The 14,742-nt window shown below is 52.7% G+C and overlaps 1 protein-coding gene across 2 annotated transcripts in view; it reads right to left on the bottom strand.

The window, feature by feature from the left end:
• The window catches only part of EEFSEC (eukaryotic elongation factor, selenocysteine-tRNA specific), a 256,687-nt gene that overhangs the window by 39,179 nt on the left and 202,766 nt on the right, over positions 1 to 14,742 (bottom strand). Inside the window, exons 6-7 of one of the 2 annotated variants that reach the window (XM_058437362.1) lie at positions 10,971 to 11,127; positions 156 to 346 (exon numbers count right to left, since the gene is read on the bottom strand). In XM_058437362.1, coding sequence (XP_058293345.1) covers positions 285 to 346; positions 10,971 to 11,127 — 219 coding nt within the window. In that variant the 3' untranslated portion in view covers positions 156 to 284. Of the gene's footprint in view, positions 1 to 155; positions 347 to 10,970; positions 11,128 to 14,742 lie in introns of those variants that run through there. The other variant, XM_032149870.2, reaches the window with a different exon arrangement.

A 14,742-nucleotide genomic window follows, 5' to 3' on the forward strand; every position in this document is an offset into this window, starting at 1 on the left:
GCAGCTGGATGGTTAGAGAGAGCACATTTTAAAAGAGAAGAAAACCAGTTTCATTTCAAACCCCAGAGGAACACACAGCCTCACAGCCCATTGTCTGAGGGCCTGTTATTTATGGGAACATAACAATACCCACAACCTCAGGGCTCATCGTGTCCCGTCCCTTTGGCATCAGGATGCGTTTTCACTTTTGCTCTATGCTGAGTTTCCAGAAGCCTCCCAGCTAAGTGGAACCATGGGTGATGTCCACTTCCATCGGGGACTCCGGGGTCTGGTGGGCCAGTCATCTAGCTCCTCTGAGCCTCACAGTGCCTTTGGGAGAAACAGGGTGATGGCCTCCTCTTGAAGTCTGCAGCAGGAGGAAGAGGCGGCACATTAAGGACCTGGTGCCAACACAGAGACCACACATTGTGGCCCAACTGAGAATGGGAAGATTTCATGTAAAAATACAGATATCCAGGCTTTCTTGAAAAACTGGAAGTGGTAATACCACCGTGGCTGTGCTACAGCCCAGCAATACGGGCGTGGAGCTCAGCGGGCCCAGCCCCTTGGGTTTTCAGGCCTGGACTCTGGCATGTGTCAGGCTCACGCGGTGCGGGCAGATGAGGGAAGGGGCTGGCAGCCCACTCCCAGTGCCTGCAACATGCTGGGCATCCTTGCACACTGGTTTACTCCTTACAGTCCTTCAAGACAGGATTGTTACCCCCATTTTATCAGATGAAAACCGAGGGCTCCAAAGGCAGTGAGCTGACCCAGGCCCTTCAGAAGGATTAGCAACAGTGAGAAAGCTTCCGGGAAAGTGGCCCTGACCAGCAAGGCTCTTGGCTGAGCTACCACATCCAGGGAGTGATTTTAACATGCACAGTTGTCATTGTTGTTCATTGTTTTTTAAAACTCCTCTTTCTTAAAACACAGAAAACTTCATTTCTTGTTTGTGTTGTGGACTGTACTTCTTTTTTTGTTTTTTTGGAGATGGAGTCTCGCTCTGTCACCCAGGCTGGAGTGCAGTGGCACAATCTCCTGGCTCACTGTAACCTCCATCTCCCAGGTTCAAGCGATTCTCCTGCCTCAGCCTCCCGAGTAGCTGGGACTACAGGCGTGTAACCACTATGCCCAGCTAATTTTTAAATTTTTATTAGAGATGGGGTTTTGCCACATTGGCCAGTCTGGTCTCCAACTCCTGATCTCAGGTGATCCGCTTGCCTCAGCCTCCCCAAGTGTAGGGATTACAGGTGTGAGCCACCGCACCCAGCCTGTGGACTGTACCTCTGTGCCAAATGCAAACACCATCTGCTGTGACCGGCTGTAGCTGGAGACAGGACACACTCCAGCTGACCTTGTGCAAGGGGCTATACCCAGGATCTAGGCTGTGGCAGTACCATCCTGGCCCAGCCCAAGGGCGTCAGGCCATGTGGCTGGCCCCATGGAAGTCCTGAGGCATGGCTCTTCCAGTAGGTGGTGGGAAGAAGAACCATTAGGCAAGTGATCACAGGAGGCAGCTTTTCAGCAGAGCCCTAGCCTGAGCTGGAGTCAGCATGTGTCACCAGTGCAGAACTGCTTGGCATTCCAGATGAAATGGGTGACAGGAAAAGGGAGTCTTATTGTAGAGCTGGTTTCTTTGGAGGCCTGATGGAGCCAGTGATATGGTCAGGCAGGCAATGGGGCCACAGCACCAACTGTGGTGCTTCGCTCATCTCTGGGTCTGGTTTCAAGGCTGTCTCCCTCCCTGTAAGGTGGGAAGGGGACATAAGTCCATAATCGGCAGCCTAAGTATGGGTGCAGTAATGTTGCAGTCTCATGGCATCCCTGAGGTAGACCTTGTGGAAACAGGATGTGGCTCTTGCTTACAGGCACAGGAGTCCACAGAACAGGTGGCTGGTTTGATGTGGAGGTGATACTCAGGGCTAGCAGGAATAGCCTGAGCAGCACCGCTGTGGCACCCTCACCTCCAGGGGCACTGAGACTCCAATTCGTCCTCAGACCCTAGTGCAATGCCACTTCTGAGGGAAGCCTTCCCAAGCCCAGACTCGGTTGGGGTCCTACTGTAAGATCTCATGGCATTGTGCACCTTCTGTGCACAGCATGCATGTGGCTGCCAATACACAAATGCTCAGGAGAAAGTCTGCCAGTGCCAGCATCCTAACTGTTACAGACTGAACTGTCCCTTCAAATTCATATACTGGAGTCCTAACCCCCAGACCTTAGAATGGGGCTGTATTTGGAGGCAGGGCCTTTAAAGGTGTAATTAAGATGAAATGAGGTCTTTAGGTTGGGTTCTAAACCAATCTGACTAATGTCCTTCAAAATAGAGGTTGGGACACAGACACGCACAGAGGGACAGCCATGCGAGGACACAGGGAGAAGGCAGCCGTCTGCAAGCCAAGAGAGAGGCTGCAGGAGAAACCCACCCTGCAGACACCTTGATCTTGGACTTCCAGGCTCCAGAACTGACAGGAAATGAATGCCTATTGTTTAAGCCACCATGTCAGTGGTATTCTGTTATGATAGCCTGAGTTGACTAGTACACCAACCCAACAGCCCCATGAGTGCAGGGGTCATGTGGGCTGTGGCTCACTGTGGTCTTCCTAGAACCCAACACAAGGATGACACATAACAGGGGCTCAAAAGCACACTGTTGAACAGAGGATTGATTAGCTGTGAATTCCCGGGGTGCAGGGACTGTGTCTTGTTTGAGCCATGTGCCCAGAACCCAACACTACGTCTGATACCAGAAAAACACTTTCCACACACAAGAGTTGGTGCTTGGTAAAGAAGAGCTAGCTAAAGTCAGGGTGACTGTGTAGGGCCAGAGCCCTCCTGTCTTTGACCTTGAAAATCAGGACCCCAGCTCCTGCTCCTCCTCCTCCTCTGTGCCCTCAGGCTGGCTGCCAGGGCACTGGGGTTGGTCTGATTTCTTCCTCTGCAGAACTGGGGTGATGACAACCTGGCTTCCCTGGGCTGCTGGCAGGATTGAGTGGTCAGACTACACAAGGGCGTGCTGCCTGGCATAGGGCATGGGCTCAGGGGCAGCAGCTGATTGTACTGCTGACATTGTCTCAGCCTCAGGCCCTGCCTGCTACCCTCTGGATGGCTGTAGGCCCTCATGCTACAAGTCACCCAGGCCGATTCCATTCCTTCTGGTCACCAGACCATATGGACCAATGCCCCTGGCCATTTCTTAGAACCAGAGTTTCTATTCCTAGAGTTACTTGCCTGGGACCTCACCAACACACTGGTCCCCCAAAACCACTGAAGGGGTGTGTCCCCAATTCCTGCAGGCCTGGCCCAGTCCATACTAAATGACCCATATTTCTAGCAAATAGAGCTTCTGGGACTTAGGCTCTGACAAATCTGCCACCTTGTGAACCTGGGTCTGAGAGCCCCTGAAAATCTGTTGCCTGGTCAGCAGAGCGGTGCATCAGCTTCTGGGCTGAGCTGAAGCACTTGCTGCTCTGCCCTGTACTGGTCCCGAGAGAGACATTGGCCATCCACTGGCTGAGGCAAAGCGGGGCATCTGGGGCATGCCTCTATGATTTGGCTTCTGTTTTCAATCAGGAGGGAAAGGTATAATCCTTGTTTTTGACCAAATGCAAAGTGCTTTCCAGGGTCAATAAATTGGAGGGGTCCTTGTGGCACAGCCAATCCCTGCTTGAAAGGTGGCCGGTTAATCGCCTGTGAAGCAGCCTGGCGTGAATGCAGCACCGGGGCTCCTACAGGCATTGTTTCCCAGTGCTCTGTGATAGAGACAGGGCATGGGTGGGAGGATAAAGTGGGGCCCTCAGTGGACATGTGAGCTACCTCACCAAGAGGAAGGGCTGGCAGGTGAGGGGTGGGTGCACACAGCACACAATTCCAGCCACCACTTAGGGAGCCCCTGCCATAAGTGGATACCATAGGCAGTCCTCTCCAGGGATTCTATGATTAAATTTTCAGCCTTCCTGGAAATCAGAATGACTAGCTCTGGGTTAGCACTGAAGAAGCTGAAGAGCAGACTAGAAACTGGCTGGCCCCAATCAGAAGGGAGCCTGGGATGCCCCAGGAGACCCTCCAGGTAACTGGCCCAGCGGCCCCTGCAACCTTGGCCTTGTCTGGCCCGTCCCTCTCCTAAACCAGAGAGTGGTTCACAGGAGTGTTGTCCCACTGGGTGTTGGCCCAGGGCTCTCCATCCCACTCAGGGAGCCCCCTTCCCACCCAAGGCCCTGTTTCACCTCTGACCCCCTCCAGCACCTAGACAGGTCTATACATGGAGGGCCCAATAAATTGTGATGAGAGACAGAGGAGGATAGGATGGGATACCATGCTGAGCCCTGAGACACCTGATTCAGCACAGAGGCCACGGGCTACCAGCTGGAACCCCAGAGTCCTGGGAGAAGGCTGCAGGGCTAAGGGAGCAGAGCCAGCTGGCAGGGCTGGCACTGCCCTCAGCAGCAGGTGTGCTGTGCCCACTTACTCCTGTTGGCCCCTCTGCTCGATCTCCCTGGGGCAGACAGAGAACTCTGGCCCATTCACTTACTAGCAGTGTAGCTGTGAGCAAAGGGCCTGTTTCCTCACCTGTGGGTTGGGGCCTTGCTGCCATGCAGGCTGTGGAGGGCTAGACTAAGGGGCAGCTCCAGGCCAGGGTTTGGGAGGTGCTCTTGGCCTTCCCAGCCCCTGCTTCCTGCCAGTGCGTCCCCACAGCAGTGCTGCAGGGCCTGGGAGTCAGGTGCACTCCACAGAGGAGTGGCTTGAGCACTGGCAGAGTCAGCAGGAGATGAATAAGGCTGGAAGAAGCCCTGGAGGGGCAGTCTGAGAATTCACATGCCCACTGTGTAGGCGAAGGAACTGGAGCTCAGGGCAGGTATGAGGGCCAGGTTCCCGACTTCCCATCCCATGGTCTTTCCACTGTCCTGGCCTTTTCCTGACCCTGGCCATGAGGCTGGACCGACCACTGGCCACAGGGTTCTAGCGAACATCACACATCTGATTCTAGCTCTCTACACAGCCTTCTGCTCCCCGCTCACCCTTCTGCTCAGAAGGCTACTCCTCCAGGAAGCTTGCTCTGGCTCTCCCCTCAGGATGGCCACTTTCCCCCATTCCCGGCCACACGTCCCAGTGGCCACTTGCCATGCTGACTGTGAATGGCTGCTTATGTCTCTGCCTGTCCCACAGGGAAAGCACCTTGGGACAGGACTCTGAGAAGGATCTCAGTATCCCCCGCCCGAGCTCTAAGCCTCAACTAGGTTTGCCGAGCTAAATGGACCGGCAAACCCTGGATTGATTAATTTATTTACATTTTTGTAGGGATGGGGTCTCGCTTTGCTGCCCAGGCTGGTCTTAAACTCCTGGCTTCAAGCAATTCTTTTGCCTTGGCCTCCCAGAGTGCTGAGATTACAGGGGTGAGCCACTGTGCCTGGCCTCCTTATTTTAAAGACCAGGAAACTCGAGCCGTCCCCCAAGCTCTGTTCCTAGGCAGCAGCTTCTGAGGGAGTCTGATGAGGTTGGTGTCCGCCCACATTGCTGAGGTTCTGGGGAAGGCTGTGGCACACAAAGCACCAGGTTGTTTGGCCTCCACTGTGAGGCTGTAGAAAACAGAGCTGAGAGTGGCCCTCATGGGCCTGGGTACATTCATTCGTTCATTCCAGTCCAGTCTATTCCACCAAACTCCTTCATTTATTCATTTATGCAAGCAACACTTCCTACTCCATGTAAATCCATCCCCTTCTGCATGGCACACTGATGGGCATAATTCAGAGTCACAGTCCCTGCAGCCCTGGGGGTGGGCACAGGGGCAGCATTGGGTGCAGGATGGCCCAGGAGCCCTCCTCAGGACCCCCTTCACAGGTGAGCAGCAGTGGCTTTCCTGACTCCCTCTTCCCAGGGGCCAAACGGTAGTCATTTCAGGCCCTCTGTCCAAGGGCCCACTGAGCTGAATGACCAATCCTTCCCTTCTCCTGCACACCCTGAGGAAGGGAGATGCGCTTCCGTGCCTCACCCCCAGCCCTGCCTATAAAGCACCATGGTGTGGGGAGTCTCGAGCAGAGTGGTTGAGAGTGAGGTGCTCTGGGTTCGAATCTCAGGTGCGGATATTTGCTACCTTTGCCCAAGTGTCTGCTTTGTTCTGGCTTTCTTGCGCTGAGTGCCCACCTCTGTGGCACACCTCCCTGGGCACGGACTATCCTCGCCCTGGCACGCAGCAGAGCAGTTTGAAATGGTCTGCTTGTGCAGTGAAACGAGGTGCTTGTTGCAATGGGAACACCAGCAACTGCACTGCCCATCCTGCCAGCCCCAGTCTCCTCAGCTGGGGGCAGTGGGCAGCCCGACTGCTATACATCATAGCTCACATTTTGGGGGCTTACTGTTTCTCCTCCTCCTGAGTGCTGGCTCCCCCTGATAATCAGTAAATAGAAGCTCCTTCTGGGGTCTTAACTGTAAGTATGGTTCTAAAAATTTTTTTTCTTTTTCTCATCTGGAGTACATTAATTTGTGATCAGTAATAATCAAAAGGTTATTAAAGATCACCAAAAGTACGATCTCTATTTTAGGGTTTGAATGAGAATTCCGACTACTCACAAGACCAAGTGCCTGAGATATGAGTACCCTTTTGAGCTCCCAGCACGTGAGCAGCACCTGCTGCTAGGATGAGGCCGCGGCTGTGGCCTTGAGTGGGCTATGTTCTCAATCACGGCTCTCTGGCTAGTATGAGGTAAGCACTTGCAGCTCTGTTCCATGGTCAGTTGTTACCTGGTGAGAATCAGTGACACACTGGCATGCGAGTGGTAATAGGGGCCTGGGGCTTTCCAGTAACAAGGCTTTAAGCTCTGCGTGTCCCCCAATGCTAAAGCAGACACACACATGAACTGTCCCAAATCAGCTGGTTCAGGAGCACCCTGTGGGAGAGGGGCCACCTATCATGAATTTGGGCCATTCAAAAAGCTTGCCACATCTTGGCATGTACACAAAACAACAGCCCAGCCCTGGGAGATTTTGGATTTACAGAGCATTGTTTCAGGAGATAAGATCATGGGCACATGTGTGTCCTTTTCTGTCCTAGAGTAAATGCCCAGTGACTCAGAGCTGTCATTAGGAACAAGTCTATTCAGCTTCTCACATGATTCTTCTCTAGTTGGGAGTCATCAAGGTGTTCTTTTCTCCCTGCAAAGTGGGAACAGGAGGGGCTGCGGAAGCTGTTGTCCCACCCACCATCCAGCCTGCCTCTGTGAGTGAGTGCTGATGCCTGGCACACTGAGGCAGAGGGGAGGGTGGCAGCGGTGGGACAGACGGCTTGCCAAGATGAGCTTTGGGAGGGCAGCCTCCCAGGCACAGTGCTTCTCCAAGCACCACATGGGCCTCCCAGCTCCAAACTCTTTGAAGATATGACTGCTCTCTAGGGGCATCAACAGGGCTGATGGAGAGGGGCGGGGTGACACAGACAGACTGTGGGCAAAGCCCTCAGGCTCTCTGCTACCTGGCTCCCACCCGTGAGATGGAGATAACAAGACCCACTCCACCCTACAACCCTTGGGAATTACAAGTGATGCTATGACTTGGACAGGAACCTCCTCCATGTCCAGCTCCTTCCTCCAACTACTCTCTCTCCACCAGCAGAACTCCCCAGTAGGTTCCTACTGGCAGCTTGCCAGGCCTCCTATCCTCCCATGAAGTACAGTTCTGCAAATGGCAAGGTCTTTGAAGGGAGATGTTCTGTAAATACGGGGCTTTCCAACCTTGAGATCCCCCAAGACTCTCTGGGAAGGCTCCTTGGGTATCAGGAAGGATGGGGCCATCCCCCAGCCCTCTGATTTCCCATAGCACATTCTGGGAGTCAACAGCCCTAGCATCAGGACCGTTGTCTCTGAGGCAAGAGTCTGTGGCTCCTTAAAACATACTGTTTGCATATTACGGTTCAGCTTCACCTCATGAACCTGAGGGCCAAGTGTCCTTTCTAAAATTCAAACAGGATTTACGAGTTGCTAGGGGTCAAACCAGGCCAAAGGCATGCTTTGTTTAGCACAGGCAGTTGTAGTTTTAATCAGGAGATATTACATAAAAATAAAATTAGATAAAATGAGACCCCAGGCCTACATTCCCATATAGTGAAGAGTTGGCAGGACCCACACAGCAGCTCTCCAGGTCACCATAGTCCCCACCACTCCCTATCACCTGCCACCTGGCCTTTTCAACACCTGCTTGGCCTTCCTGGCATCTGACCTTGCAACCCAAGATGAAAGGCTGATGGGAGGAAACCCAGGGGACTCTTCATTCTGCCTTTCCCAGCCTGGATGCCCTGTAGAGCCGGCAGCGAGGCCCATGAAGTGCATCTGAACCCAGCCCTGTCCACAAGCTGCAGGCTGGGAGCCTTACCTCGCATGGCACCAAAACCCAGGCTTCCCCACCATGCATGTCCAGGCTGCAGCTAGCAATGCACTCTCTCTCCCTTCACCTGGCACTGGATGGCTCAGGCTTCCTGAAGATTCTTTCACAATTAAGGCACTTCAAAAAGGTTAAAAGGGAGGAATCAGTAGGGAGTGGGGGTGGGAGGGATGGAAGGTGGTGGGTGGGATGGAGGAATCTGACCAGTAATATTTAATAAAAAGCTTAAAAGCCACAAACAGGAAGCAGGCAGTCTAAAAAGTCAACACTGACCCGATGAAGGAATGTGAACTCTGGTGGACTAAGGCAGTGTCCCTACACCCCTCCTCCCTCCACTCCCACCCCAGCACCCAGAGAGGCTCCCTCCACTCCCACCCCAGCACCCCAAACAAGACTCCTCTTGGTTCTTGCCTGCCCTGGGAATACCCCAGCTCTGAGTTTGCCTTGGGCTACAGGAAGGGAGCTCAGAGGAAGTCAGCGTGATCCTAGCAGTTCTCAAAGGAGAAGACCATGAGCTTTTCCCTCTGCCTGGTCCAGTAGGGCCCCAGAGCTGTTTAGGGGAAGGATTAGTGCTCCGCAGTATGGCCCCCGACCCAGCTGGAGGAATCCCGGGATCCTTCCCTCCCAGAAAGCTCACAATAGCCCGGGCAGGCGTAAGCACGAGCCCTCGGGAACTGAGGTCTGGATGCTGGCCTGTCTGGCTCATGCCCCCTGCATGCTCCCTGGAGTCCAGAGAGGGGCCCTGTGGGCTCCAGTCTCTGAGGACAACCCACAGCCAAACTGAAGGGATGCACAAAGACTCCTGTTTGGCTGAGGTGAGGACTCAGAGCCACTATGGAGAAGTGGGGAGGACAGGACAGAATTTTAGAGCTTCACCGCTGAAGGCCTCCCATGGCTGGGTGCCTCTGCCTCCCCTGCCCCAGCCCCACCTTGACAGAGGCCTTAGGGGCTGCAAACAGGGAGCAAAGTGCCCTGGAGAAGCACTGCCTCTGTGACCATTGCCCTTGCTCATGAGAAGGCAGATGCTATCTCAGGGCAGTGGAAGGACTTTGAAAGGAAACGGTTCCCTGGCAAGGCTGTCAGGAGAGGGAAGGGTGCTCATGCCACCTGTGAGCACCGAGGCAGCTAGGTCTCTGTTTTCCAGCTGGAGCCAGAGCACCACCTTCTCTTTAGGAGATTTGACACAAGAAGTCATAAACCAACCTTGATTGTTCCCCTGATCCAAACCTCCCCAAAGCTTTCCATCCTCACAGGATCAACCTCAAGTCCTGGAGTTATGTAGAGGACAGTAACACGTCAATAGAAAATCAAGAGTGGGTAAATGTGTTCCCTGTAAAATTCTTCAACTTTGCTGTATGTTTGAAAATTTTCGTAATTTTTACTGTATTATGAAATACAACAGAATTGAACTGGATTAGTTGTATCTGGTACAATTGTACAGGGTATAAAGGATAGTGGGGAGTTGGGGGTGGTGGCACACAACTGAGTCCCAGCTATTCAGGAGGCTGAAGCAGGAGGATGGTTTCAGCCTGGGAGGTCAAGGCTTTAGTGAGCCTTGATTGCATCACCGCATTCTATTCCACAGAGTAAGACCCTGTCTCTAAAAAAGAGATAGTGGCTCATGGCCCATTCATATGAACACAGGCTTTGGTCCTTCCCACGGTCCCCAGCGCACAGTATGAGCCCTGGCCTGTGTCCCGCACACCTCTCTGCTCAGCACACTTCTGCCAAACAACTGACCTGCAAATGTACTTGAAGCTCACTGTCACCTCAGGACCTTTACATTCACTTCCCCCTCACTGTGGCATGCTCTCCCTGACTACCCATGTGGCTTCTTCCCTCCCTCTGTCCTTCCCTGATCACCCTATCCAAAGCAACATGCTCAGCAATTCCACCCCGTCCCTGCTTTATCTTTCTATGTGGTGCCTACTGCCATCTGACAGGGATTTCTTTAGTATGTTTATTGTTTGTACCTTCCTACAACTGTAAGCTCCATATCCCCAGCACCAAGCACAATGCCTGCAACACAGAAGACATGATGCAGTGTAGGCTGAATAAATGCACAAGTGATTGAAGGATGAGTTCACGGACAAAATCCAAGGGCTCTCCAGCAGCAAACACACACCCTCTGACCCAGCCCACGGACAGGCCCCAGCACAAAGTCAGCGGGCAGTGCTGAGCTTGGGGGTCTGTGCTGGGCAAAGGAGGGTGACAACTCACATCCCTGGAAACCCTACCACATGCCAGGATGGTATGCCAGGCCCCCAGCAGTCTCCCTCACCTACTCTTCTCCAAACTGCCTATAAGCTCAATCTTATTCCCGCCTCCACAGAGAAACCAAGGGGCGGGCCCAAGGCCCCCTCAGATGGTAAATGGTGTAGTGGGAACTCAGACTCATCTTGACCCTGCTCAGACCAGATCTTCACTCCACATCCAGGCTCTTCCTAGAACCCATATTGGCTTCCCAGCCAGAGGCCATGCTGCCATGCAGGCCAAGTCACTCCATGTCTTGGCAAAGGCAGGATTAGGAACCTGAGCCAAGGAGCGCCACCTTGGCACCGCCTCTGCCATCTCTCTGTGCCCCGCACGGTGTCCCTAAACAGGGAGGAAGTGGCTGCACTTACCTGGGATGTGGATCTTGAACTTGCCACTCTGGCCAAAGGCACTGTCGATGATGCCCAGTTCCCCAGTGGACAGGTGCACCTTGAGCCCCACGAAGAGCTGGATGTTGGTCTCCTTTTTGAACAGGGAGCGGCCGATCACACTGTATTCATCCATCGCCTGTCCCCACACACCCAGCCACAGAGAAAGGGCGTTAGTGGTGCACACTGAAAGAGCTGTGACTATGTGCCTAGCCCCGGCTCTCCCGGGCCCTAGGCATGGCTGGCTGCTGCCCGCTCTAGGAACCCTGGGGGTAGCAGGGTGATGAGCCCACCTAACAGATAACGAAATGCATGGGAGCAGGGCAGAAACCTGAGACTGGTAACTGCCACTGTAACAACGGGCCCTTCAAAACAGGCACGCTGTGAGCACTTTCCACAGATAGCACCTCAGTCCCCACAGCAGCTCTGTGGCGCCACTTTACAGATGAGGAAATGGAGGCACGGCAGAGTTCTATCATCTATCCAAGGTCACAGAGCACAGGGGGTAGAAGTAGCTTTGAATTCAAGCCCCTGTTGCAGGCCCCCCCCCACCCGTGGGGTGCCACAATGACCCAGCCTGTCCCCAGGGCACCTGCCCAGAGAGTCAGCAGCACTCTCCTTGAAGCTGTCACAGTCACCCAGGCCACTCCTGAGCCTGCATCCAAGGCCTTCTAGAACTGGCCTCCTCACTCTGGTTTCCCCTCCCACAGGAGCCCCTGAGAGCCTGGCCTTTGTCTCCCACCTGCTGCACACACCCCTATGCACGGTGGCCCAAGGCTTTACTCTTGTTCACTCTAGCTGTGCCTGGAAGCCTGCCTTGGCCTGGCCCACTTTTCCTCCACAGCCCTACCTCCCTTCCTCCATGATGCCCTCCCTCAGTCCAGGCAGAACTGCTCATTTCCCTGGCCCCTGTTGGCCATGGCCAGGCCTTTGTAGAGCTCATATCTCCTGCTGGCCACGTTGGCCACTGCTGTCTCTTTGTGGGTGCCCAGGCTAAGAGGAGGGACACACATGTCTGTGAAAAAGTCAGCTTGGTGCAGCCCTGATTTCACCATGAGCTATGTTCATCCTGAACCTTCTCCCTAGAAGCTTGATCAGTGACTGGAAGTGTCACTCCCTCCCTTCTGAGTCTCTGGCAACTACAGTCCAGGTACTGCTTTTGGGGTGGCAGCATGGCCAGGTGGCCTTGCCTGCCCCACCCAGCTCCCCACCCCACCCCTGCTCTGTAGATCCTGCCTCCAGTAGCAAACTTGGGCCCCATGATAAGAAGTGCCCACCAGTCTGGCAGCTGCTATGGAAATGAGCAATGCACATACCATCTGGACCATCAATTTCACTTCTAGGAATGCATCCCGCTAATGTGCTTGCTGGAGAAGATGTCAGGAGAGGATGGGAGATCCACCCAAGATCACTCACTGCAGCAGCAAAAGCTGACAATGACTTAGAAGTCCAGCCTGAGTTCAAGAAGTAGAACACAGCCTCCAGAGATGACAATGTGACCACAGAGGAGAGTAGGCAGTGTGTATGCACAGATACAAAAACTAGAGTATTGTGTTTCACGTTAAAAAGCAGAGTGTGAGGCATAGGGCATGTTGCAGGCTGTGTATGGATGGGGGCAGGGCAGGGGTGGATACACAGAAGGAATCAGGAGAAACTGATGCCTCCAGGAAAGGGAGCAGGGTGCCTGGGGACTTTTCACCGTACACCTTTTCTATCTTTGGCTACTGAAATACATGAATGCATCACCTATTTACAAATAAGTTAATAGAATTAAAAAATATAAAAACATTACTGGGTATATACCCAAAGGACTATAAATCATGCTGCTATAAAGACACATGCACACGTATGTTTATTGCAGCACTATTCACAATAGCAAAGACTTGGAACCAACCCAAATGTCCAACAACGATAGACTGGATTAAGAAAATGTGGCACATATACACCATGGAATACTATGCGGCCATAAAAAATGATGAGTTCATGTCCTTTGTAGGGACATGGATGAAGCTGGAAACCATCATTCTCAGTAAACTATCGCAAGGACAAAAAACCAAACACCGCATGTTCTCACTCATAGGTGGGAATTGAACAATGAGAACTCATGGACACAGGAAGGGGAACATCACACTCCGGGGACTGTTGTGGGGTGGGGGGAGTGGGGAGGGACAGCATTAGAAGATATACCTAATGCTAAATGACGAGTTAATGGGTGCAGCAAAACAACATGGCACATGGATACATATGTAACAAACCTGCACATTGTGCACATGTACCCTAAAACCTAAAGTATAATAAAAAAAAATGTAAAAACAAACCAAGAAGTACATTTCTTCTACCCACACACCAGGCGGACCACTCATCCTCTCCTGACATCTTCGCCAAAGACAGAACATTTTCCTTTGATGGCTTCTGGTCCAGCAAGGGTGACAATTGCAGCCCCCTGTCCCCACCCAGGCAGCTTTCATGAGTTCTCATGCATTGCGTTCACTCCAGAGAGCTACTACTCGGGCCTCTGCATAGCTAGGCCCTGGGGTTACATCTGACTGAGATATAAGACCTGCCCTCCAGCATTGCAGTGGCCAAGAAACAAAAAAGGCACAGTCCCTGGACTAAGAGCTTACAACTTTCTCAGAGAGACAGCTTGTAAGAGGCCCCACCAGGACCAAAGGGATAATACAAGCAGGTGTCCTTAGCAGAGCAGAAAGTTCTCAACAAGTTGATATTAATATTCTTGTTTTATTCCTATAAGAGCCTATCATGAAACAGGCCTGTAGCTGTGAACAATCACATGTGTTAGAGGAAAATAACAGAATTCTCCCTCCACCCCACAGCCCACAGCCTTTGCACTTCTCAGCGACAGATCCTATGAGCTCCCCATCTCTGTGCAGCCCCTGGTGCCCAGCAGGGCCTGGCCCAGAGCAGGCTCAAATCAAGGCCTGGTGCCTACAGCGTCCCCTGTGGCCCATGGCTCCCTCTTCCTGTACTCCAGCCCCTACTCCTCTCCAATCTTCATCCTGCCCTGTCTATCTTCAGAGCACAGATTGCCACCTGATGTTATGCCTTTGACCTTATCTGTTTACTTGTTTATTGCTTCCAACCAGGCACAAGCTCCAGGCAGAAACATGACCCTCTCCTCCATAGCTACATTCCCTGCACATAAAACCGGCGCTTACTATCTATTCCTTGAATGTGTGAGTAAATGTTGCGAGAATACATGGTTGTAGTTGTTGGTACATTTACAAGGCTCACTCATGCCTGTAGGCCTTTTTTTTTTTTTTTTAAACAGCTTCATTCAGCTATAACTGATACACAATAACATGAACATATTAAAAGTAAATAATTGGATAAGTCTAAATATGTATATACATATACATGCCTGTGAAACCATCACCATGATCAAGCTAATGAACATATCTATCACCCCCAGGGTCCTCACGCCCCTCTGTTATGCCTCCCTCCCTGCCTGTGTGGTGTTCCTGTAATGCTAGTCCCAGCTTGTGCAACGGGGACTCTACCCCCACCCAAGGCCCACCTTGGGCATTTCCTCCTTCAGACAGCTTCCCCGACATTGCAGGCACCTCCTCTCCCCTTGGCCCCCAGGACTAAGGCCAAGATGCCTCTGTTCTGAGAGCCTGGCCACTATGTCTTATCCCTGACAGCTGACCTATCTGTCTTTCTCCTCGGACTGAGAGTTCTGCGAAGAAAGGGTTCTGTGCACCTCCCGTGGCCCTGACCCACCACAGGCCTGGTG

This window comes from Hylobates moloch, unplaced genomic scaffold (genome assembly GCF_009828535.3).
Source record: "Hylobates moloch isolate HMO894 unplaced genomic scaffold, HMol_V3 SCAFFOLD_4, whole genome shotgun sequence".
NCBI lineage: Eukaryota > Metazoa > Chordata > Mammalia > Primates > Hylobatidae > Hylobates > Hylobates moloch.